This window comes from Talpa occidentalis, unplaced genomic scaffold (genome assembly GCF_014898055.3).
Source record: "Talpa occidentalis isolate TD23 unplaced genomic scaffold, MPIMG_talOcc4v2.1 talOcc4.7, whole genome shotgun sequence".
NCBI classification, from domain to species: Eukaryota; Metazoa; Chordata; class Mammalia; order Eulipotyphla; family Talpidae; genus Talpa; species Talpa occidentalis.
In genome coordinates this window covers 37,383,246-37,410,463 of record NW_023605083.1, presented here as the reverse complement: position 1 = coordinate 37,410,463, position 27,218 = coordinate 37,383,246, and the positions used below count along the sequence as shown (strand labels likewise).

Below are 27,218 nucleotides of genomic sequence, written 5' to 3'. Positions count from 1 at the left end.
GGATGTCAACCATGTAAAATAGTATGATGAATAACTGCTAGGCTGTATTAAAGGCACAGGTCTATGAACGTCTAAATCCACTTTAAAATGTGACATGTATACGTGTGACTACATTTATTTGAAGGAAAGGTTTATCTTTTTTCCTGGATAAATACAAGCTCATAGAATTCACAAATGTAGGTGTAGCTGAGCTTACCTGAAGCAGTTTGCTTGGTCCCAGCAAACAGCAGTTCTGCATGTTCAGAGGAAAAGCAGTATATATGTGGTTTTTAAATTTGTTCTGAATGAGGGACTTCACATCAAAATGACCTGTATGTCTTTTTTTGCAGCTATGCTGTCATTTTATTGGGGATTGCCATATGAAGTGATCCGGTCTTGATGCCTGTCTCCTTTTTTTCATGTGAACCACCAGGGAATCTGCTTCTCCATTGCTGAGCAGGGTACCCTATCCAAGCAGAGGAAGATGTGTCTGATATTTTCATGTATGTTTAAAAGATAAGAAGATATATGGTGATTATCTATCTATCTATCTATCTATCTATCTATCTATCTATCTATCTATCTATCTATCTATCTATACCTATCCATCGATCCATCAGTTTATCTGAATGGCATATGCTTTTGGTTTGAAGAAATATTGAGCAACAACACCATATTGTGAAGTCTTCTGGGTATTAGGTGAGCTCCTTCCTCCAAATCTAGGCATACTGAGTTCAAGGAAAGGACTGAAAATACTGTGACTGCATCTGAACATGGGGATCCTTTGGAATTTCATTTTACCACATTCCAATCATAATGATGTTGAATGTGGATATTGTTACCCAGGTTGTGAATCTATAAATAAATTCTCCTCACTTTTAGCTTTATTTATTTAAAAAAATTCCCTCCAGGTTTATAAATTTCAGTAGGTCATAAAATTATGAATATTTTCAACAGAGACCAAAAGTGTCATAATGACGTTGTCTATAAGAGAAATAGGCGGACAATAATGTGGAGCATAGTTCTTTAAAATATTTTTTTATTTCATTTTTTTTAACTGTAAGACCTTTGAAAATTGTATCTGTTGATCAATAGTTTCACATGTCTGAATACCATTTAACAGATAAACTAAGAGTTGTGGGAATTTCCACCATAATATAAAACATTATTGAATGATCTTGGTGCTTTTTTTATAAATACAAAGAGGAACAGAAGAGAGATGAAAGTATATGAGAAAATCTACTTCAAATCTCAGATCAGAGGAATTGTGAAATTTTATAAGGGAGAATTTACTTTATACCAATGACTGTCCTATATGGATCTGTACCTGTTTCCATTTTCTCCATTTATCAGGTTACTGCTCAGCTTTAATATATGTTTAAGTTAGTTAATTTTCAACAACAGTATAATTTAAATGCAATATCACAGAGACTGAAAACAAAACAGAACAGCCAACTACCACTATTCATGGGGATTGGTTCAAACTAGCTGCCATTTGTCCCCCATATCTGAAAGTGCCCATAGGCAAATGCAGGTGAGCAAGGTGATTCTTATACTGATCAATGACCACATATGGACTGTGTTAAGGGCAGGGACTAGGCAGCTATCACTCTGTCCTCCACGGGAATCAGTAGCATATGTGTGTTTGAGAAGGTATGGTGGTAGGAGGCAGTGGGGAGTAAAGCATCATTAGAATCAATCAGTCTGTTTTGGTGTGCATTGAAAATGACTAAAGATTCTTAAATGCCAAGTTGAGAAAGTCACACTTGGTCAGAAAGGAGCTCTGTCAGCTCTTAAATGGTGGGAATAACATAGTGGGAAGAAGAGAGATTGGTGGCAGGACTGATTTTATTTCTTAATAACATGGTTATTAAGGTACTTAAAAAGGGCTCCAGAGTGGCTCTCATAAAGGGAGATCTAATTCACAGTGTAATTCTTAAATACTGTTTAGCAGATAAGTTGATGCATTTGCTAACTTGACCTTTTTTACCTGTAAGAAGTAGGCCAAAGGGTTGAATCAGCCTACCCATCTTGTCCCTTTGGGGTAACTCAAAACTAGAGCTATTAGCTGGAAGTCACCTTATAAATTATTTATTTGTGCCATTTCATATTCAGATGATGTAAATGAAGCCCAGAGAGACTAAGACTTAAGACTCCAGCTCCTTGCCTTACTCTTATTTAGTTCTCTGATGGAAGGACACAGATTAGGCCCTGATTTTCCTGTTTCTCTCTTTCCAGCCCTACTTCTGTTATAATTTTGGATGATTTCAATATCTATGAGGATGATGTGTCCAAAACCTGAGCTGTTAGTTCTTTGACTTCCATCTTTTCCCATGATCTTGTCCTTTATCTGCCTTAGCTACCCTCATTTCTATAGCACACCTAAGATATCATCTTGACCCATAAATGGATCATCTCTATACACTCCATGTCAACATCTGACTCTTTGGCCCCACCTCCTATTTTACTACTAAATTCCCTTTAATTTCCCAACTCCATCGATGTATCAGGTTGGCATGTCCAATCCACTGACCTTATTCAATTGATTGCCCCTCACTCCCTTCCATATACCCTGTTCCTCCTCTTTTGGCTTAGTTTCCATCATTCATCATTGATACAGACTCTTTCTAAACACGTCTGTTGTTTTATACCAATTAACAAATCATATCTATTTGGCAGACCACAGCTCCTCTACTCTGTGGACTACAAATTCCTCCAGGCAGGGCCTTTGTCTGCTTTGCACCCTGCTGTATCATGAGTGCCTACAGTAGGTGCTCAGTAAATTTCCATTGAATGAATGCATGACTAAATCAGTGAAAGTGAGAGTAACTCTCAGAAGGGTCAATTTTATTTAGAGAAGTTTGACATATGCTGCTGTTTGATCATTTCTAAGTTATTTTTTATTCTTCATTTCTTTTCTCCCCACCCACAGAAAGAAGAGCCATGTTCTATGGAGCATTCCGTATGCCCCCTCTTGAGGGAATGATTATAGGGAAGTCTTAGCATTGCTGTTCTTGTCCCTCAGAACATGCAGAGGTAAGAGGGTGAGGAGGAAAAGGGAAATTGATGAGGCTGACTTTGAGCTTGTATTGTGTTTTGGAAAGAGATGTGTCAACAAGAGTCACCTGTTGCCTTAACTAATAACCTCTTGGCATTCTGGGTCTTCTGAATCCACCTCCAGGTGGAGATGATCTAGTAGTCATGGGTAAGGAATATGGAACAAAGGCTCAGATGGAGACAAAGATTTGGGGACCACCACTATCTATGTAGCTATAGTTTGTATAGGCATAGTTTGTAATGTAGCCATAGTTGGACATAAAACCTCCAAGGGAGAAGATGTAGACAGAGAAGAGCAAAGAGAAGGACCATGGCAGAATCCTGAGATGGGTTGCAGCATTCCTGTAGAGCTTGGGTGCCATGAAAACATCATGATAAAATGACTCATATGATGATGAAAACAAAGTAGCTGTTTATATATAGCTTGCCCCACTGTAGATACAGCTGTGATTCCATAATACCTGTCATTTTGGGATTTAGACACATGTTTGGGCTTATGATAACTTGTATGATTGATAGGAATCAATTTACTAAAACACAAAATGAGAATTATGACTTTGAGGGTTAGGTACCATTCATGGGAAAGTGGTAGAGTGCAAAGGACCAGCTTTAGTGGGTTATAGAGTCCTTTGGATATAGCCCAGCCATGGCGTTAAATGTCCTCATGAGTGTAAATCTCCAGGTCTCTGGAATTGTAGCTTCTCTGGGCTGTAATTTCCTTGTCTTTAAAATAAAAAGGGATACTACATCAGTGACTCCAAGGGGAAGACACAGGTTGCATGTCAAAACTGGAGATCATCCCTTCTAAGAACATGTATTATGTGTAACCTAAAAACACACATTGGATTTTATCAAATTTCCTATTTGTAAAATGTAGAGGTAAGAGGGCGAAGAGCTCCCTCACCCTGCACACATACTGATTAGTTCAAGCTACTGAAAATAAAACTCAATCAAATCTTCCTGGTTGGTGGGGTAAAAGTTAAAAGAAAAGAGCAACTGGATTAGATGATTCCAGATCATTCAGTTCTGCATTCTGTTCAGAGTATCAGTAAATCAGTGCATGGTTACTTTGGATCACTGTGGCTCATTAGGAGATGCAGGAAAATCAACCCCCTCAAAGCCCCATGTTTGAACAAGTAAAGATTTTGTATAAGATGAATCCCAAGAAAGTTAGTCTGGTGGATGTGACAATATCTTTAGTAAGTTTGGGTGACTTCCCAGTCCTCACGAACAGCACCCATTCAGGCATAGATTTACCAGAACATTCAGGACAGGACTCTGTGGTGTACCTCCCCATAGCTGGCTTGGTTATTGGTTCCCTAGGGGATGATAATTATAAGCCCAACAGCCCCCTGTGGAAATTCCCCTGCCTCTAGGAGCTTTCAAAGTCGGAGATTAATACACAGAGAGCAGAGTGTTCCCATGAAGTAGTTTCTCTTTGTGATGTGTGTTTAGATGCAGAAGTACAGCAAACACCTGGAAGCACTTGTGGTAGAAAGGACCCAAGGCCTCATGCAGGAGTAGCCGATTGCCTGCTCTGTAGTAACTGATGCCTTATTGAAATGTAATGTCAATAATAGAGAATGATTTTGTTAATTCATGCATTTCTATTTAATTTGTTCTCTGGAATGGCTTTTCTTTTCTGAGAGCTAATTATGGAAGCCATGGAAAAAACAATTTGACATCTTTGTTTTAAAATTTCGGTGTTCTGCTTACATGGATTTTAAAGGGTCAGTTCTCATTTGTACCAACATTTTGGGAACTCTGAGTCCCTTTACCAGAAGTCAGTGTGTATCAAAAGTCAAAGGTAGAAGACAAATCTTTACTTGTAATGCCAAAGAAGAAATTTAATGACACCATTGGATTTTGGACAATCCATCATGAGTCTTGTATAGGGGTGCCCAGCATAAGGGTTTACGTGTGTGTGTGTGCACGTGTATGTGTGTGTGCATGAACTGAGGTGTGGTAGGTGCAGAAGGGGGAGGGGAGATTCTCAGGCAGGTAGAGGATTCCAGTACTAGCAATGGAGTAGAGCTGTGTGATGTAAACATGGTTTAGAACTTGGGCTTTGGAGTGAACCAGAGCTGGTTTAGTCTTAGCTCCTCCACTAGTTTCTAGCTCACTTTATAAGCCTGTTTCTTTATCCCATGAAATAAGGATGAGTGTCATATGTATCTACTATACCTACTTCGTTTGAGTGTCATGTTAAATGAGTTAATGCATGTAATGTTCTCAGCAAGTTCCCGGTAGAGTAAGAGCTCAATAGATGTTACTGTGATGGAGATGATAGTGATGAGATTAAAACTAGGATATTTATTTGAAGGATCTGCCAAACCAAGGTAGCAAATAGGCAGCAGGTACCTGGCAGAGAAGGTGACCATCCTATCACTAGGTTTAGCTGCGAGGCAGAGTCTACCAGCCTCTCAATAGATTGTTGTGCTTATTTCAAGGACCGAAGTTTTCTATCCTCTGCCCTGTTGTGTGGGCCAGTGTTGCCTAGTATGTGCAGCTGTTGAGGCTCCCCATGTGGTTATTGTAGAAAGTCCAGTTTCCCCTAGCACAGTACTTTTATGTCCTGGCTGCACATTATAATTCCCTGGGGCCTTCATAATAAACTAATGCCAGGGGCCTACCTCTTGGACATTCTTCTGTAATTAATCAGGGGAAAAATTCAGGCAGTATTTTAAAAGCTCACTGGTGGATTCTAATGTGCAGCCCTGCCTGGAAAACTACTGACTAGCAGTTTAACAAGTAAACTAAGCATTGTTTTAATGCAATAGAATCAGTAAACATCTAGTAGCAAGATAATTACGAAGCCCATAATTCTTTTATAACCACTTCAAATAATTGGTTCTTCTTCTGTTTGACCTCTTTCCTGTATTCAACACTGGTGACTCCTCCCTTCTTTTTGAATCTCTCTCCCTGGATTTCCCTGCTTCCCCTCTCTTCTTCACCTCTTATTGCTAGTAGACTTCCTTAGTCTTTACAGTGGCTTTGCATCCCTTCATGCATGATTTGAATGTTGATAGTTTCCTGGGGTCTGTCCTTAGCTTGTTCTGAAACCTCTCTAATTATCATCTGCTCCAAGCTTTCACTGTCACCTATATGCCAGTGATTTCTAAACTCAGAATTTTAACTCTCTTTCTATCTTGAGATTCTCTTGGGTAAGTTCCAGCCATTGAAGTGGACATTCTGGGCCACCGAGAAGATAGCTGCGTGGCAATGTTTTTATTTAACATTAATTGCCTTTTTTACTGCTTCCTGATAGTTCTTCATAATCTCATCTGTACTCACTTTCATGGATTACCTTGCTCTACAAGAGGAAGTAGAGGATATAAGTACAGGGCAACTATTTTGAGAAGTTTTGCTCTGAAGGGGAATAGAGAAATAAGCCTGTAACTAGAAGAATCAGTAGTCTTTTTATTAAAATTTGGAAATGTAATAGTTAAAGATTCAGAAGAAGGAAAAATTGATGAACCTTGCTCCGTTAATTATTTCCTCTCCTCACCATTCTTTTTACCTCTAATCTCCCCTTGAGCTTTATCTCTTTCACCTTGGTTTGCTAATACAGGCAATCTTCCTGTTCTTGACAAAAGTGAAATCTCAAGAGCTTTGGAACTGGACTATACTGAGTTCTGATATGACTTCTCCTTTCTTGGTTATGTGACTCGGTCTCTTGGAGCCTCTGTATTTTCACCTGCAAAAGTAGGGAAATGATTCTAAGAAGGCCAGTGTGAAAATGAAATGAGATAATGAATATAAGGCATTTAGCTATTGGTTCTTAATAGGGGTATCACAAATGTTAGTTCTTCTATGAAAGAGCAAGGTGGGGCCTGGGAATGTAGGACTGGGGTAAGGGTAGGGGCTGGGAGGGGGGTTTATTTTGAACTTCCTTATCCTGAAGTGAATTTGTTTCTGCCCTGTTAGCTACATACTTGAAAAAGTATTTCTACTCAATGATTTCTCTTTTCCTCTTATTCTCCCTCAACTCACTGCAGTATGCCTCCACTCTCTTCTTTCTATAAGAATTGACTCCACCAAGTCAACCAGAAGTCGTCCCCTTTTGTTCATCTTTGTGTTCCCAGTGCCTAGTCCAGTGCCTGGGACATGGTAAGTTCTGTAATACTAATTGAAAGCCAGACTACATTTTATATTATTCACTTAGAGGAATTAGAATACAAGAAATAGCAATGTAGGCAGATCATGCTGCCTTTATAAGTATTTAGCATATTACCAGGGTAGATTATGAATATGTATATAAAAATGGCCTATTGAGACAGAAATTCCTGTGGGAAATACAAAAATATCACCCTATTTCTTTCACTGAAAAAATACAAAATTTGATTTCTCCACTATTATTAGGCTCCAATAAATATTCATCCTTTATCCCTCCAGGGGGGTCCTAAGCTTCCTGCAAGTGAAATGAGCGCTAAATGTGCCCAGTAAATCACCTTGATTGTTTTTATCCTGTAGCCAGAATGGAGATCTTAGGTAGCTTGCTTCTTCCAACAGCCGAAAGATTCAAATAATACTAGATTTTTAATCCTCACTTCAAATTAAGGAAAAAACTCCCTGCGAAAAAGGTAATGGCCTGCTTTTGGGAACAAAAGTTCCCGTTGAAACCCTAAAGTCCAAAGCCCTAGAGCTCTCTGAACTGATGATGCTCACTGCTCACACCAACTAATTGCAAATCCCTGCAAGGTAGAAACCTGGCCTGCTTAACTCACCCTGAGCATCCTGGTTCCCATAATAGTGTCCCATAATACTTTCGGGAGGCATCAATCTCAGTGACCAAAGTGCACGATCAGTAAAAACCAGTTCAAATGAGATTACAGACAGGATTTCCATGCCTCCTATTAACTCCCTGTTTCTCTGCCTCTGACAGCACCCTTGACCCCACCCATCTCAACACTGGTCCCAGGGGCTCTGGGGCTTCAGAGTGTGCTTGACTTAGTACATAGTGCAGACAGGCAAACAATACCCCCTCTACCCTGATACTGTGTACGAAGGACAGAACAATTGAGAGTGACAATGACACTCGCAATGACAAAGGATGCTACAGCCATGAAGGTTGGGCCCTGTGTGTCCTTTTCCTTGAGGATATAACTGTTATAATTCATACCTGAAAACAATCGTGTTGCTAACGCAAGTTTTTGATGACCTAAGATGAGGCTGATCTTGCCAAGCTTAGAGTAACCTACCTGGGTCCAACCTTTTTGGGTAAATTAAAGTTTTAGAGTGAGGATTTCAACTCAAAAGTCAGAGAAATGGGTCAGTGTGCAGGATTATACAATTTGTGTGTGACTACTAGTAGATGAAGAGTAAATAATATCTGCAAAAGAAGAAAATGCAGGCATTTGAGAGAAGTGACAGCGAGCTCACCACTTAGGCATGCCGTTAAGAAGATACATTGGTGTGATTTAGTTAAATCCCTCCACCCCCATCATGTTTTTTTCAAGCTGAAACCAATATCTAAGAGTTGAAAGGCACCCTGTTTAGCAAAAACAGCAGGAAATTGCTTCAGAAAGGTATACTTTTTCATGTTAGCGAATGTGCTTTAAAATATACAGTAAATAGGCCAAATAATTCTTCCCATTCCATAACAGAGGATCCAGTGGTCACATCAGCAATGAAGCTGAACTGAGGTTTTTTTTGCCTGGGGTCAAAATTTGAAAGTTCAGAGAAAACCCCATAAATCAAAGTTGTAAAGCGTGAGGTTGAAACATTCTAAACAATTTGCACAAGAGCAGTTTGCATTTATAGCAGTCAGTCCCTAACTGGGGGTCAAGGGACCTGCCCCTGTTTTACAGATGGCAAAAGTAAGCACAGAGTGTTTGGCTCACACTTGTGTCTTGTCACGGCTAGGAGACACTCTCCTCGAGTGGGGGGAAAGGCAGAGACTCTCTCCAGCAAATAGTCTAATATAAATTCAAAGTAATTTGAAAAAAGGAAAGCCCCACTGATAATCAAGAAATTAAAAATCTAGAATGTGGGTAGGATTCAGGATAACAGGAAAACAAATTAACCTTGACCCAGGGCTTCTCTAAATGTGCTTTGCACAGCTGTCTCAATCTCTATAAATCTCTTGTTATATAAACCCAGTCACTTGATTGACAGAAATAGGGAGAAACAGGGTGGAGTTCTCATCAAACAAACTGGCCCAGCTTTGAATATACCAACGCAGTCTAAAACAAAGCTAAGCAAAACAGAAACCACCCCCAAGCGAAACAACAAAACCAACCAAACATACCACAAACAACTAAGAATATTTCATGAAGCAATTAACTGACCTGTCACTTTCTGGTTTCCCTGGCTTAGAATTCTGAGAGCTTCAAAAATTTGTGCTGAATAAGGAGGTACCATTGCTTAATCAGGGCTTGCTAATTATTTTGCCTGATTTAACTTTTTTCTACCTCACTGCCCCTTTCCAATGACATCACTGGTTTTCCAGTGCCAGTACACCGTGCTCAGTAGTGACTTCCCGAATAGGCTGCTCACTGTCTTTGACAAAATCCTAGATCATTGTGCTGTCTGCAAAGTGGAGACCATCAAAGAAGAGTGCGAGTAATTGATTATCAGTGAATAGGCGATCCTTTAGACATGGAATAGTGTTCAGTTGCTGTGGGAACAAAAGTAGGAATTAATGGTAGCTAATAACTTAAAAATTCTAACTTTTCTAAGTCTTAAGTTCCTAGGAAGCAAATCTTAGTGGCTGCCATTTTTCCTGCAACTTTTCTCATCATGGGCTCCTGCAAAATGTCAATTGATTTGATTTGAGATTCATCTTTATTCAATAATGAGGAAAACCGACTGGTTTTATACTCATTCTTGTGGTTAGACTCTCAGGCACTTAACTCAATGGCCTCTAACCCTCCATTTCATCACGTTGCTGTGTTCCCTTTTTCCAAGTCTAGTAAGGGATGGAAGAGATCTTAAAATATGAAATAGGAAACATGGAACGATAATTAGATTAAAATTATAGCAATAATCATTACAATTTCTAATTTCAGCTTTAATGTTATAATTTGAGAAGGGAATAATGAAATGCTTCATAAGCCATCAGGAAAACTGAAAATAGATTTAGAAAATATTTATAATTCATCTATTCAACACACAATTATGGAAAATCTAGTATGTGCCAAGCACTGTGTTAGCACTAGAGCCTGGGGGCTACACGGCTAACTATGGCAGATAGGACCTCTACCCTCAGGGAACTTGCAGTCTAAAAATAAATAAAAGAAGCAAGAGAAGTAACCTGGTTGAAGAGGGGACAACATTTTGCCTTCCCTGCTTGGCCTGCTGCTCATGCAGCATGCTTCGTAGCAAGTCACACTGTTCCTTCATTCTCCATTTTTTACTGAAAAATATGACATTCTGAGGTTAATTTTGATGAAAGTATTGTGCTCATACAGTTTCCTGCATTTCTTGTCATTTCTGGAAAACACCACCTTGTGAAATTGAACTTTCGGTCACACATGATTCTGTAATTGTGCAACATGCGCTTGGCACTTCTATCTCTGGTCGGCCTTTTCTTCCCTGTGCTTCAAAACCAGTGAACAGGTGTTTAGGCCCAGACAAGCTCCCAGCAAAGGATGGTGATGTTTAACAGCTCTCAGCTAATGGCTAAATATAGAGCACTGTATTTAGGGGTAAGTATAGGCCGAAGTCATGTACGCAGGGCTGCTGATTTTCTATAATCCCCAGATTTAAAGGATTTCCCCCTCACCAAGGTAAGCTCATTATACAGAGATGTGGTTGAGGTCATAATGCTATCTCTGATGGCCCCTATTGAAGATAAAAATTGAAATCATCTTTTGGCCCAGTTTGAAGTAAATTTTGCTTGGGCTTGATAAAAATGGATTAACTGCTTAGGTATCTAGGTTCTGCTTTGGGGAAGTGCTGATTCATTGCATTCTAGCCAAGGTCTGATGTGATGCTTATTCTTCATCCTATAATATTGTCCATTTTATTGTTGTTGCACAGTTTGTTTACGTGTCAGTGTGAACATGTATGCTTGTCGTACGTGTGACCACAACACCAGACAACAGCAAACGTCACACCGTAGAATACAGACTGTACATCTGCATATGGGTAACTAAAAATGTTAGTTTCTGTCGTACTTTTATTAATAAGCATGATAAACTGATTATCTTTGAGTTGTGGCTGATGGGATTATTTGGAATGGCAGTTTGAGGTCTGTGTTATCTCATAGTGTGTTAGGAGTAAAGTCCTAACAATAAACCACTGTGTTTCGCATGCTTAGCCATATGTCAAGCATTGCACTCAGGACTCCCCAAGGATTATTTCACTCTTGTAGATAGCCTCACAGCACCTATGACCTCGATACTGTAATCCACATCACCCTCCCCATCTCCCAGATGAGAATGCCGAGGCTCAGTTGCTTGCCCAAGGTCCCGTAGCTGGTCAATGCTGAGCCAGCACCCAAGCCTGTCTGATTCACGAGCTCATGCTGCTGGCTGCTCATGCTGCAGCTGCTCACAGCTAGTGGAGAGTTAGGGATTTACTCCAACTAAGAACCTGAGGCTCAGGAAAATTAAGTGACTTAGCCAGGGTGTCCTTGGTAGTGGCAGACCTGGGCCTGTGACCCACATCTGGTCTCATGTCCCTTTTGCTCGTGGTGAAATGGAAGAATCGGGTTGCAAGGCATCAGCATCTCCCCTCTATCAATGTGTTAAGCTCTCCAGTTGTCCTTTATTCTTCCTGACATTTTCCTCTTACATCTGGTTAGCCAGCTAATCCTGTCGATCCTATTGCCACTGTGTCTCACATGTGGTAAGGCTCATGTGACAGAAGGATTATGAGTCAGGTTGTGTAGTCAGATTCCAGCTAGGTTCAAATCTCAGCTCTGCCACTTGACTGCTGGGTGATTTTGGACAAATGAATTAGTTTCTCTGTGCTCCAGTTTTTTTTGGTCTGTAAAACTAGGATAATAATATTGCCACCTTGTAAGAATGTTTTGAGGATTAATAATCTATGGAGAGAAATCATGCCCTTCCTCAGGCAGTGCAAGAAATTTAGCTCTTGTCGCTAAGTCTATCTTATTAAAAACAAAACATATTTGATTTTTGCTGAAAGGACTTTTCAATAGTTGATTGGTATTTTTTGTTCTGAAGCCTAAGTTGTTCTTTCAATCTGCAGGTCCCTTGTTTTAAACCCTTCTAATTCCTGATGTTTGGGTAGTTAGTGAGTGTGTGTGAGTGTTTTAAACTAACAACTGAATGAACATAAAGCAGGATTCATCAACATTAAGAAAAAAATACACACACAACCAGAGGCACAAAATAGAAAGAAAGAAAAAAAAGCAAATGCTTATTATGATGCTGGCACAACATATGCTCTCAAGAAACATTATTATTCACACAATCTTTCCCTTTCCTAGCCTCAGCCCTAGGCCCTTCGTGTTCTTGCATCAGGACAAAAATTAATCCCTTAACTAGTCTCCTTGCTTTCTGTCTTTGGCATATTATGAGATGAAACTAAATTTTGTTGTATTATTCTCTTGTTCAAGAACTAAACTGCCTGGAGCACCGGGTCTAAACTCATCAGGCTTGCAGGCAATGCCCCACTTAACTGATTTCTTCAGGCTTTGCCTTGAGTTTTGCCAACTGTACAGTTTGAGGGAACAGTTTGTACTAGACTGTCTTCACATCCAACACCATCATATGTTTGTCATCTCAGGACCACCCCCCTTAAGGCCAGCTGGCTACACATTTGGGGGTCCCTGTAACCACCCTCAGATTTGGTAATTTTCTAGAATGACTCACAGAATTCAGGAGTATTCTATTTATTACAATTTACAGCAAAAAAGATACAAATTAAAATAAGGGAAGAGACACACAGAACTGAGTTCAGGGGAGGTCTAAATACCGAGCTCTGGCATTCTCTCCCCATGAATTCAGGAACAGCATCATCTCCTGGTCACCATGTGTGACAAGACACACAAATTATTGCAAAAAAAGGAAACTCAGTCAACTTTTGGTATGAGTTTTTAATGAGGTTCGGTTATATATTGCTTGCTTTGACTGTCCTTCAGTTTTCAACTACCCCCAGAGGTCAGGCTGATACCTTTGGTCACCTGTTCCCCTGGAGGTTTTAACTGTATGGTACTAAGGCCCCCAACATAAATCACATTGTAAGATTGTCAGTGGCCAAAACTTCCCAGCAACAAAGACCCTCCTGCCAGGTAGAATATTCCAAGAACCTAAAGATCAACTCCCTGTGGCCGGGAGCAAAAGCCCAGACTCCTCTCTGGGTGAGGTTAACTTTTCACTAGGCACATTACCCATTGCCTTTCTATAGGACATGAGCAGCCAAACAAGGCAGCACCCAAATAATGCCCTGCTTGCATGTACTTTCTTTTAGTGTTGTATTTTCTCCTTTTCTTCCAGGATGTTTAAATGTTTTATTTTTTGAAGCTCAGCTGAATTTTCTCTTGCTCCTTGACACTTTGTTTCCCCAGACTTTCCTAATCACACACTTTTCTGACAAGTTGTGAATTTGCCTCGTATGATCTTTCCTTTATCCAAAATGCTCACCACCAAGTGGTTGTTCAGAATATGCTTATCAATAATGACAATTTTCTTGATGTCGGAGGCATTCAGCAATTTTTGTTGAGATGAACTGAACTAAGTTTCCATTTGATTATAAATTAGGCACCTTTGTTAGCTGTATCTCACTCTTTCTGATTACTTGGGCTCTTATTTAGATGCATTGCTACCTAAGTGAGTCGTTATACTCTAAGACCATCAAGTTCAAATTAACTTGAGAATGTTTGCAACTGAAAAAAAAAAAGTGGTGGATTAACGTTGGTGGACATTAATGTTTTCCACAAAATAAAATGACCAAAAGTGTTTCCTTGGTGCTGGATTTGTTTGGTAGTCACTTTGTGGTCTAGTTTCTATGACCCCTGAGGGGTAGAAGTGATCCCATCCAGAAAGCTCTTCTGAAAAATAACTGATGCTCTATGTAGCAGTGCGTTAGGTTTAATTTCTTAGTTAGGCAGGATCACTACCTATAGTGTAGACAGTGGGGTGTTTGTTGCTTCTGGTTAGACAAACAAGCTCCTTTACTCCCACCAGAACCAAAATGTCTGACTTACTGCTTCCACTCAGACTGACCTTGATGCATATTTAATTTAGGCCATACCTCACGTGTCATGGCAATTGTGTGTGCATGTGTGCTGTGCTGTGGGATGGTGTCTGGAAGCAGTACCTTCAGCATCCAGGCAGAAGTAAGTGTGTGTGATGTGCAGAGAGTATCTCCCTAACCACTTTTTTTTTTTTTCAAGATTTATTTATTTATGCATACAAGAAACTGGGTTACAGGCTGTAAGTGCGGGGGGTGAGAGGATCACCAGAGACCGAGCAGGGAGCAGAACAGGCAGACTTACTAAAGCAGTGGGTGATTCAGGAGAGGTCTGCAGTGCCATGTGGGTATCTCCCTGGCAGGCCAGGGATTGAACTTGTGCTGCAGAGGCTGTGGATAGCTTCATAGTGCTGTGTTTAACCCCTTGCGCCACCAGGGAGGCCCCCAACCACTTAAAAAATGTCAAAAAAGGTTGAGAACATCATTCAGCATTACTCTTTCAATTAAAATCCCAAATAAACTGGGTTCTCTCCAGCTGAGCAGGGCAATGACGCAGTGAACATCAGTGTCCACCTGTCTCTGTTCTCATGCTATATTGTATCAGTGCTCATTACCATTTGACTGTGTTCTGATCTTGCCCACCCTGCTGTGTCAGCCTTTTCCCCTCCAATTTCTCCAGCCCATCTCTTACAGGAACTTCTAAAGCCTACTCTGGGGTACTACTTAAAGATTATTACTGTTCTAAGCTTCTGAGATTTTTGTCACATTTCTCTGAAGGTCTTTTTTTTAAATTAATTTATTTATTATTTATTTATTTATTTTTACATCATTGGTCATTTTTATTTTTTTTTTTTTAATAGAGGCATGTTTTTATTTATTTATTTATTATATTTGTTTGTTTTGTTTATACATGCACTGGGTACAGTCAGAAGCACGGGAGGGTGAGAGAATTCACCAGAGCCAGAGTGGGGAGCAGAGCAGGCAGAAGGACTGAAGTACGCTGCTGAGGGGAGCAGCGGGTGGCAGGAGAGGTCTGCGCACCATGTGGGATCCTCCTCCGGTGGCTGGTGAGCAGCCGGGGATCGAACCGGCGCCGCAGAGGCCGCGGGCAGCTTCGCAACCCAGCGCTCAACCGCTGCGCCACCGGGGAGGCCCTCATTGGTCATTTTTAAACAATGTTTGCTCCCCCCCACCCCCTCAGGTGTAGTCCCCATGGAGTTTTCCTTCCCCAGTGTACCCATGCATCATCACCTTAGTCCCCTGTGCTTCTCCCTCCTTCTGGAACTCTGATCCCTCTCCCACCTCCTCCCCTGCAGTATGTCTCCAAATTATAATTGTCTGTTTTGCTTTGTTGTGTTTTGTACTGTTGTTATTTTTTTACACTGATGTCTTATTTGACTCCTCAAAATTCTGCTATAAGTGAAACCATCCGATATTTTTCTTTTTCTTTCTGGCTTATTTGAGCATAATTCTGAAGGTAAATTTTTTAAAGGACAAGTCATTTATCTTTGAGCCCGGAAATAGCTGGGTATATGGAACTCCAGATTTGATCTTTATGAATCTTCTGTATCTTTGGAAGCCCTCGACTCTTCTAATCTAGTTGGCTGCTATCCATAAATACTCCTCTCATTGCATTAGTAGTCTTCTGGAAGTTAAAGAACTAGCTTTCAACATATTATTTCATTTTTTCTTATGGCCTTCAGTAGCTTTGGCCAAGTCCAGTTCTTGGTATGAAAGGAAGATATAAGAAACTGACTCAAACATGGCTGATTACCCCAAACTGTCTTGAAACTGAATATGAGAGGACAAGGTTATTTCAGGAAGACAAAGGAAACAATGCTTGAATAAAAGAAGCATTGACTAACAGCTGCCTAGAAGCAATATGTTTACATTCTGGAACAGAATTATTGGATCAGTTTTTGTCTGGTGACCTTGGTTTGGTAACTTTTGCTTTCAAAGACACATTCCTGGAAGTATTTTCTGAACCCTCTACCATGAGGTGTTTCTGAGCTGCAAGGAGCACCCAGATATAATACTTTGGGATGGCAAGCCACTGCCAGCAGCCTTAAAACATCAATCTACTTTAGTGTGCCATTGTTTCATATGTTTATAGACATAGTGGTGGTTACTGGGATGCTCAAGACCAATGGCTAATCCATGCTAGGGAAGGAGCAGGCATGACCTAGACCTGGTGGCTATGTGTAAGACCTTTGAGATTCCATGCAAGTCCAGCATCCAGCTGAAAATCTATGCTAGGATCCATTTAGATAATGAAGCTAGGATGCGTGAAGAGTCTACTCTGTGCTCTCTATTCTCCACGAAGAATCAGTTTCCAGGGGAGACAATAGGATCCTATCGACCAGGCCAAAAACAAAACAAAACAATGCAAATATTTAAACTCCATGTTTGTAATGTTTAACACTTTGCCAAATATTTTTCTTGGAGATGGAAACAAAGAAAAATAATGAACATTTACTAAGCACCATTTATTGGGTGCCAGGTGTAATGCCAGGCAGTAATACATATGATTTAATTTAGCCCAAGATTTAAAAATTATTATTATTTGCTTTTTACTTTTTTATTGAGGTGAAGTATATATGTGGTGAAGTGACTAATCAATTTCACAGCTTGATGAATTTTTCTATATGTACACACTCATGAAACTAGTACTCAGATGAAGATAGGGAACAGTTCCAGCACCCTAAAAATTGATCCCACTCCTTCCCCATCTTCCTTCCCTCCCTGTAACTGTCAGTACCACTGAACCTGCCAGCACTAACCGGTCCTCTGACTTTTATCTTGATAGATTAGTTTTGTCTGTATATTTGAATTTATGTATGCTTCCTCATCTCCTACTTGTTGTTGCATGTAGCTCTTAAAGATTTTTTTTTTTTGAAGAAAATCAAATGCTTTTAAGGCCACAGGAATTCATTTTACATCACAGTGATCTGATTGATTTGTCTTCCAGAGAAATCAACCAGCTATTGAATAGAGGAAACCAAATGGTTCTTGTGTATTTCCATACTTAGTAGATAGAAAGACAAGGAACATTGCTTGTAGACACAAGTTATATAAATCTTAGTTAGTCCAACAGTAATTATATTCATTTATTCAAGGTTCTGGTCATTCAGAGACTGATTCTTTCCACAGGCTAATATTGAAAGTGGGAACACATACCTTTGGAACAAAATTTTAAAGGTACAATGTAGAGACTTATGTAAATGTTATCATCAGTGTTGTTCATAGTAGCCCCAACTAGAAACAACCATCAATTGGTGAGTGGATCAATGGATTGTGATATATCCATGTTATGGATAATTACTTAGCAATAAAAAGGAGTAAAATATTAATACATGCCATAATAAAGTCAAATCCTGCATGCTCTATGATTTGATTTGCATAATGTTCTAGAAAGACAAAATAATCATGACAGACAGCAGATAACTGATTGGTTGCCTGGGGCCTGGGTGGAGGAAAGGCTTGCCTGTGAGCACAAGGAATTTTTAGGGTGGAATCCAAATTCATTCAATTACTCACTTAAAAATGGGTCAATTTTGTTGTATGTAAATTATACCTCAATAAAACTGAAAAAAGAAAAACCTGAAAAACACTTCCAAGTGCGCAAGTGTGTATAGACAGTGAAAGGTAATTCTCCTTCCACACCTGTCTTTTAACACTTCTGTCCCCCACTCTTTGCAGTCCTCATTTACCTTGTATAATGATTCTCTAGATTTACATTATGGGCACTTGAAAATTATGTTTGAAAATTAGGCTAAGAATACCAGAGTTCAGATGTCAGATTTTGATAACTGATACCATTAAAAGGTTCCCAATGTTATTTGACCATATGCTCAGAAGAAGTCAGTCTGTTCTGTGAATGCTTGCTAGGGACCAGTTACTTTGCAAAGACTTCTCATCCCATCCTCACCACAACCTTCTGAAAAGTGTTTTCATTGTCTGGTTTGATATAGGAGTGTCCCTGAATTTAGGGGCACTAGGTAACAAGGTTAACCTCTCTAGTAAGTAGCAGAGCTAGGGTCCTAATCCAGTCTGTCTCAGGCAAACACATAGTCCATGATCCCTAACACATTAAGCTATGCTGCTGTCTTCTTCTTCTTCTTCTTCTTATTATTATTTATTTTATATATTTTTACATCATTTTTTATTTTTGTACAATGTATGCATTTTCATCTTGGTTATAGTCCCCATACAATTCCCACCCCCCTTATTTTGACCCTAATCCCTCCTACCCTTCTTCCCCCCCATAGTATGTCTCTGGTTTATAGTTGCTTGTTGATTTTTAAAAAATTTTTAAAAAGATTTATTTTTTTATCTTTATGCACACAAGAGCTGGGGTACAGGCCAGAGGTGCAGCGGGGTAGGGGATGGTGGTGAGAGGATTCACCAGAGACAGAGTGGAGAACAAAACAGTCAGACTGACTGAAATACACTGCTGAGGGGAGCAGTGGATGATCAGGAGAGGTCTGCTGCGCCATGTGGGTAGCTCCCTGGCCGGGGATCAAACTTGTGCTGCAGTGGCTGCAGTTAGCTTCATAGGTTGCGTCTTAACCCCTTGTGCCACCAGGGAGGCCCTGCTTGTTGATTTTGATTTTTACTGTATTATAATTAGTCTTTTTTCTGGTCCCTTACTTAGGTTTTCTAAGTTCCTGCTATGAGTGAGACCATCCAGTATTTTTCTTTTTCTTTCTGGCTTATTTTGCTGAGCATGATCCCTTCCAGCTTCATCCATGTTGCTTATGTTGCTGTCTTGATTTGGAGGGAGGGAGAAGAGAAGGGAAGGCCACAGAGCTGCTGTCATCTCCTTTAAAAATCATATAATTTCTTTCCCTGAATCATATAATTTCTTTCTCTTCCACCTTGATTTCACATCCCTTTAGCGTCTTTGATTAGTCTGAGTTCTCAAAACAGGAATTTTCTAGTTTAGTCTCATTGTATGAAATTCCTTGGGGCCTCGGTTGTCTTTGCCTTTGTTTCTTACTCAATGGAAATTAACTCTACTACAAAAGATAAAATTCTTCCTAATATGTGAAATGCCTTTTTTAGCCCCCATTAAAACTGTATTGAGTTTATTTTCCCCAGTTTCTCTCTGCTGCAGGAGTAGAGAAAGGTTCAATGGTGAAAAAGCCCTTCTGTTCATGAGAGCGCTTGCTCCTTAAAATAGTACCCTCCAGGGACACAGGCAGACAGATGCGCTTACATTGACCAAATGATCAGCTGCTGGAGTTTAACAAAACAAATAAATCTTCTGAGCCCTACGGGTCATACCCGTTCTACTGTTTTAATCTCTCTACAGTTTAGTCTGGCAAAGACAAGGTGAGCTATTGAGACAATATTGAAAATGACTTCTGCTTGTAGAGAAAAAGGAAGGAATGCAACAATACTGCTGTTGCCCAAAATCTTCCAGTGCGCTTTTAAATTCTCTTGTATTGTGCTAGACTCTTCTCTCCCTGCCCTCTTTAGGCAGTGGTCTGGCCTGACTTCTAAAGCAGCGCTCTACAATACAGTGTCAGACTCCAGGAAATTTGTGTCAAGATTTCTATAGCTAGTTGAGCATCCGTTCTGAATGTGCTTTTGTTCATCAGTGGGTGTGTGGGACGTGCAGACAGCTGGGATATTTTCTAAATGCAAAGTTAAATCTGTACTGTCAAAGGGTGCCAGCAGCCCCGTATTGTTGAGATTAAGTTTCCACCAGCCTCTCTTGATTTCCAGCTCTGTGAGCAAGGCAGTGTTGCTGTCTCTGTTGTATCCCCGGTGCCATAGTGCTCTGCCCCGCACACAGAAGATGCCCAATAAAAAAGCAGGGCTGGAACAGACGTCAGTGCCATCTAACCCAATTGGGTGCCAGAATGGGAGAGTCCCCCTCTCTGGGCCAGGCCAGAGAGGCAGGAAGCTGGGTGAGGCTAGGACAAGTAGGGGAGCGTGTGCCCCTTTTCAAGGAGACAGTAACCGCTCAGCAACCACGGATGGGCACTGTGTAGCCCCAGTGTTTCCAGATTTCAACCTTTCAAAAGAATTCAGAATTCTAGATTTTCATGTGAAATTTCTAGGATTTTATAATACTACTTATGCAAAATATTTGCCTGCCAGCTGGCTTGGACCTATAGGTTTTTAGTTTGGACCCCTTTTCTAAGTATTCAAAGGAACTAAAGATTTATTTTGGGGTAAAAAAGCTTTTGTTTTGTGGAGTAACCTTAGAAATACATTTTAATCACATTTCTCTCCTGTGGTGGTACTTTGACTAAAAGTGGCGTTTGCACTATGGAAAGCTGTGTGGAGAATCCTTAAAATGAACTAAAATGAACTAAAAATGAACCTCCCAAATGACCCTCCTATTCCATTCCTAGAGTCTACCCAAAGAACATAAAACACCAATTTGAAAGGAAACCTGCACACCTATGTGTACTACTGCACTATTTACAATATCCAAGACAGGGAAATGACGTAAATGCCCCCAAAGAGACGAATGGATCAGGAAGATGTGGTATATACACAATGGAAAGAATACTACTCAGTGATCAAAAGAAGATAAAGTCATGGCATTTGTGGCAACATGGATGGAGCTGGAAGGGATTATGCTCAGTGAAATAAGCCAGAAGGAGAAAGATAAATATCAGATGGTTTCATTTATACGTAGAATATAGAAAAACCAAAGGGTCAGACAAAGACAAACCTTGAAAACTGACCCTAGATCTGGAGCATCCAGAAGGGGAGGTAGAAGGGGAGAGAAGACGGGGGTGCAGGGGAAGAGCACAGGAAACTATGGGGGTGGACAATGGGTACTTTGCTGGTGGGAGAACTGCAGTGACCACACCCAGGGGGAAAAATCATAGATGGTCCAAAAATTAAGAAAGAAAAAGGTGCTATATTTTAAAAATTAATTTATTAAAAAAATAAAATTGGGGTTTGGTACAGTAACTCATAAACTGGTATGGTTACAGGTGTCTGACTTACCCATATTCCTCAGTGCCTCTCCCTAGTCTCCCTTCTCCTCCTTACTAAGACATGAACTCAGGTTCATGTTCTGAGACCCTCAGGATTTGGTTTCTACACCAGAGAAGTGACTGGAAGCGTGGGGTCCGTTTCAGGCCCAGTTTGGCTCATGTTACATATTTTTCCTGCTCCCTGGTCTCCCACCCTCTAGTGGCTCCTCCCTATCAGCATTAAACACGGGCAAACCTCTCTAAACTAAAAGTAGAACAACCCTGTATCAACCCCACATTCCTATCCAGCCGGTGTCCAATCTCTTGTTGATTGGCAATCTTTTTGAAGGATTGCCGACACCCTCTGCCTCCACATCCTTCCTCTGTTGGTCCCTGCACTTTGCCTCTATCCCTGCCACACGTCTGAAATAAATTTCGACAAAGCAAGGGACCTCCAGTGATTTCCCAGTTCTGCCTGTCTTGATCATTCAACTGCATTGGACAACTGGCTGATTCCTCTTTCTTGGAACAGCTTTCTCTTGAGTTTCAGGATTCCTCATTTACCTGACTTTCTTTTGACTTCTGTTGCTCCTCTTCAGGCTTCTACAGGTGCCTCCTCTGCAGCATAGTGTTGATGACTCCTAGAGTCCTACCCTAAGCCCCTGCCCCTTCTAATTCTACACACCTCTGTGGATGATATTAACTACTCCTGGAATTGGTGCTGGATACTCTGAAGCCCTTGTTACCAGCCCTGATTTCTCTCCTGAATTCAGGGGGATTATCTCACTCCCTCAGGCACCCCCACCTCAATATTCTAATACTGAACTCCATACTCTTCCTCCTCTGGTGCTGTCCTTCTTCCTTTGGCTTTCAGTATTTCAGAGAATGGCACCTCTGTTCACCTGGTGACCTGAGTCAGACTCCCAAAAAATCATTCTCTACTCCCTCTTTTCCCATACACACCTCACTCCTATCAGTTACCAGGTCCTGCAGCTCTGTCTCCTGGCCATCTTCCAGATCTGCCTCCTCTCCTCCATGCTGATGAGACTCTGGGGTAAGCTGCCATCGTCTCTTGTCCAGATTATATAACTCTCTCCAAGTGGGGTTCCTTGCTTCTGATCTTTTCCCTCCTTCCCCACCACTCCTTCGTTCAAATTGTAGCCAGGATGAACTTTGTTTTCTCCAGTTAATAATTTTTTTTAATAAAGATTTATCTTTATTTATTTATACAAGCACTGGGTACAGTCAGAAGCGCTGGAGGGTGAGAGAATTCACCAGAGCCAGAGCGGGGAGCAGAGCAGGCAGAAGGACCGAAGTACACTGCTGAGGGGAGCAGCGGGCAGCAGGAGAGGTCTGCGCGCCATGTGGGACCCTCCTCTGGTGGCCGGGGAGCAGCCGGAGATCGAACCGGCGCTGCAGAGGCTGCGGGCAGCTTTGCAACCCAGCACTCAATCGCTGCGCCACCAGGGAGGCCCAATAATTTTTTTTAATTACATAACTTTTACATCAGAACAATCTTTCTAAATGGCAAGTCCAACAGTCTCCATCTTCTCTGTTGAAAACCCTGTGCTGGCTCCTCTAACCCAGGGCCCCATGTGGCCTGATTGGGGTTAGTCTCGTGTCCTTATTCATACTCACCTTTTCCTAGTTTCTGCTCTCTTATATCTCCAGGCCACGGTGGGGAATTCTCAGGTAAATATTCAGGGTGTACAGGAGCCACCTCTTGTTGGTTCCTTAGGGTCAAATGTGCTTTTAGTGATATCATATTGGTAACTTGAAATTGATCATGGAAATTGGCAATTATTACATATTAGGTCTCTTCCTCACACACTTTCCCTAAATGGTTTACTAGCATACCACTGTGTATTCTTTTGGAGAGCTTTCCAGAGAGGGTAGGCAGTGGTTTGGAAGTGGCTGATTGTCCTATGCATACAATTTGAGAAATTAACTATAATAATAATTACAGTTTAATGAACTATATTGTATATGTGTCAAAACCTGTGCTTAGTATTTTATATACTTGATCTTGTTTAATTTTTGTAACAAAGCAGGCAAAAGTAGTTATTACTAGCCCGCTATAGAGAAGAGAACACAGAGTGGGATTTGTCTACGCAGCTGGCATGTGTACAGATGGAGTTTGATCCAGATCTGCCCACTGATCATAACTTTTCATGGGCAGGGGGTAGGGGTTGCAGTTCCTGCTTCTCACCTTCCATCTCCAATTCAGTCTTGGGTTTTCAGCTGAATCTCACAGTCAAACTTCCAGTTGACTGGAAAACAAAGCAAACAAAAAAAGCAGCAACCCTGAGTAATCATCTTGCAATAGCCCACTGAGCTCTTGACAGGCATTTCTTCTGAGATTGAGAAGTAACCAGGGGTTGTTAGAACGGGTGTCAGCAACCAGTGCCATTTTGAATCGAAACAGTCAAACAGTCATTTTTAGTTTCTTGATGACATAATAGTGGAAACTGTACTTTAAAAAGAACTTTCCTACCTGCTGGGATAATATAGGTCAGTAGTTGTTTGTGTGCAGGGTTAAGTGCTTTAGGGTTTAAGGTGCCAGAAGACCATCATGCATATGACCCAAAGCCATCTCCCCAGCTTCCCTTCACAATAATATTCTTAACACTCCACGGTTGTAGAGCACTTTCAATTCAGAATCTAAGAACGTCCATAAACATAAGGCTGTGCATTTGCAAGGCTCCCTGAAGTGGAAAATGGGTGAACTGGATGCTGCCAAAGCTGCCCCAGGGATCACAGTTTACACCTTGCCGTGCCTGAAACTGTTCCTTTTAAGAAATCGCTCAAATACTTGAATCTCTTGTCTCTCCTTCTCACTAAATTTGTTCTTCAGCTGCATTAGAGCTCCAGGATCTCAATGCCCTAACCTAATCAGCTTTCTTGGCTTTGCTTTCTGACACAGCCCCATATCCGTGGTCAGTCTCTATGGTGGTTTCTTACTGAGAACACGCAAGTCCCTGTCCTTGCTCTACAGTTCATATCCCTCATTGGTCTAACAAGTCCCACTCTTCTGCATAGAGGAGATGCTTACTTAGCCTTACTAGGAATGATGCTTACCTAAAGAGCTGGCTTCCCGCATCTTCTGAAGCTCCCAGTGCTACCCTATTTTATTAGGTGTCTTCCTGTCTTACTCCCCTTTTGGGTGGTTTCTGATTCCTATCTCTCCTTCCACCTCCCTCTCACACGCCCTTCATCACTGCAAGTGGGGCTCTACCTTTCTTTTCTTAGAGACAATAAGTATGAACTCTCACTTTCACCTTTAAGCTTGTCTATAAAAGTATTTCTTTCCTTCTTTCCTTTCTCTTAAAAAGAACTGTCCTTTCACCCTGAAAGTTGATCGCCAACTCACCCCATTTTGTTTTCTTGATTGTTTAAAAATGTAAATAAGATGATGTCATTTCTCAGCTTGAAACTCTCCAGGTGCTTCCCATTGCATCCTGACTAAAAAGCTTACTCTTCCAAGAAATGCTTGTAGTAAAATGGTGTTTCTTTTTTTTTTTTAAATAAATTTTATTTTTATATTGCCCATACAATTGCAATTCCCTTATTTTGACCCCAATCCCTCCCCTCCCTGATCCCCTCCCCCCATAGAGTGTCTCCGGTTCATAGTTTTTTGTCGATTTTGATTTTCACTTTCTTATAGTTATTCATTTTCCTGGTCCCTTATTTAAGTTTTCTAGATTCCTGCTATGAGTGAGACCATCCGGTATTTTTCTTTTTCTTTCTGGCTTATTTCGCTGAGCATGATCCCTTCCAGCGCCATCCATGTTGCTGCAAATTGCATGTGTTTATCTTTTTTGCATGAGTGAGACTGCACTGCAGAACTTAAACAACCTGGCCTAGACCCCTCCACTAGATATTCTGATTTCCTCATCAACAGTATTTATTGCTCCTGCAGCACCTCCTTCCACTCTCCCTCTTGCTCTCCACTCTGCTCCTCCCTTCCAATCTTTACAAGACTGTGTCTTTTCCAAGCTTCATATTTCAGTTTAAATGTTACTGTCAATAGGAGGTTATCTATCCTGTTTCTTCCCTTCATCACACATATCACAATTTTCATTGTTGGTCTCTTTCTATGCTTTTTGCCTTGTCATATATATATTTTTTTTTTTTTAAATAAAAACAATTCCACAGAATTTATTGCCATCTGGTAATAACATAAGGGTTATCCAAACAATAGGAACAAATGCTTCAGAACTATCGTCCCAATAAAGAACAGGTAAAAAAAGCTAACTGAATTATCTTCTCAACCATCCCTCACTTGATTGATCTTTTCTAGTTGGAGACACTTTGGAGCAGGGTAATGTTATCACCTTTCAGCATGATCCGACCCAGTTGTTTTCGTGACTTTGTTTTAGAATGAATCTCTTCTGCATCATCTAATACGAGGTTCATATACTCATCAAAACCAATGATACAGCCCTCTATCCGCATATTCACTTGCTCATAAAGCCACACCTGAATCCGAGATCGATTTTGCAAGTATCTGAAGATGAGGTTGATGGGCTGCACCATCACCTTCTGCACTTTCTGACCCTGGCCGCGGTACGCCATGGTGGAAGCTCACAAAGACCACCCTGTCATATATATTGATATTGAAACGATTGATGGAGATGTTACACAAATTGAGTTGGTAATGACCTGGACTGATGGAAAGTTGTAGACAATTAAGCTACCGGTTAAAAAGCAACCATTTGTTGGGCAGGGCAAGGAAAGATAAAATCCATGCTGTGCAGAGAGGCCCCACGTAAATTAAAATCAACAAGTGGTTCTGATAATGTGCCTCTGAAAGTGGTATAAATGTGGATGTTGTGTTGGCAACACCACACTGATAAGAACAGGAATTGTGGAGCAGGCTGCATAATGCAGGATGCTGCTGAAGAGCAAGATCCTGACCTTTTTATTGATAGAATAATACAGCATCAGTTTTAAGGGGAAGGAGGAAAAAAGGACATGGGGAAGGCTGTAACTAGAAAATGTGCTGTCATCTATATCAGGGATTGTGAGTCTGCTCTCCAGGCACTTCTCATCTACTTGATGACTCGGTATTGTAATTAACATCAAGCCCTAGTTCCCCAGCCAGGGTTTCAATCTTTTCAACAAGGCAGTCCATGGATCAACTTCTGGGGTCTCTTGTCATACATCCGTCCTCGGCCCCCCGGGCATTCTCGGTCATACCTCGTGATGCATAGCTTTCCCAGAGTGATCCAGCTTTGTGCTTTTGATTGATTTGAAAGGCACCTTGCAGGGTTGGGCTCCTGTATCTAATTGACTGGGCAGTTTTGACCTTGCTGAGGAATACAGAATCGTAGGTGACAAAATGGTGGCCAAACAGGCCTCTTAGGATTAGCAGACCCACATATGAATTTGAGGTGATTTGAGATGATTGTGGACTCCATGCATTGTGGACTCCTGAAGCATTTGGTTTTGGTGAGAGCCACTGGGGGCTATTTCCCTGAGAAATAGCATCTCCCCTTCTTCAGAAGGACAGATTCCAGAAACTCTCTGGACTAGGTCCCAACTATACTGTGTGCCATTTACTTGAGCTTTGCCAAGGGGTTTGTTACCTTCTTTCCTTTCTTTGGCCATTAAATTGTATGCTTATATTATTATTATAATGTGGGGTTTCCCCTGCAATAAATTCATATTGTGTTTATATACATTTGACTTGAATTGTAAGCAAAACCTTCCTGCTTCATGGATGTTAGCGCTCCAGAGATCCCGCACCTGATAAAACACACCTGTGTCTGCACTGCTAAGGTGGAGGCTTCCTGAGTAAGGGCCCTATCACTATGGTCGACTGTTCTATCTCCAGTGCCAGGCGGTCTGTCATGTAGGCTTTCACTGAGAACTTGAGGAATTAATAATAGATAAGGACTTGCTTATACATTCTTCATATGGGAACTTGTTCCATTGGTTATTGTTTCTTTCTGGGATTTTCACATTTTCACTACTACCTTTTCTCAGTCTAAAAACATTCTCAAAACATTCTCAAAACTTTCCCATGCAAAATCAAACATGGAGGTGAGGGGTTAGAGTCTCAGGGCTATCAAGGTATTGTCAGCCATTAGGGCATGAGTTCAATCCCCAGACAGGAAACTAACCCACATGGCG

At 40.9% G+C, this 27,218-nt stretch overlaps 1 protein-coding gene and 1 long non-coding RNA gene across 2 annotated transcripts in view; one reads left to right on the top strand and one right to left on the bottom strand.

Moving 5' to 3' along the window:
• The first annotated feature begins 333 nt into the window (after positions 1 to 333).
• The window catches only part of LOC129144804 (uncharacterized), a 161,045-nt gene continuing 134,160 nt past the window's right edge, over positions 334 to 27,218 (top strand). Inside the window, exons 1-2 of the long non-coding RNA XR_008549443.1 lie at positions 334 to 482; positions 2,912 to 3,015. This is a non-coding gene — a long non-coding RNA (uncharacterized LOC129144804). The remainder of the gene's footprint in view (positions 483 to 2,911; positions 3,016 to 27,218) is intronic.
• Positions 25,220 to 25,674, bottom strand: LOC119231828 (small nuclear ribonucleoprotein E). The gene has a single exon (XM_037493610.1). It carries the CDS (start codon positions 25,656 to 25,658, stop codon positions 25,380 to 25,382), a length of 279 nt encoding a protein of 92 aa, XP_037349507.1. The 5' UTR covers positions 25,659 to 25,674; the 3' UTR covers positions 25,220 to 25,379.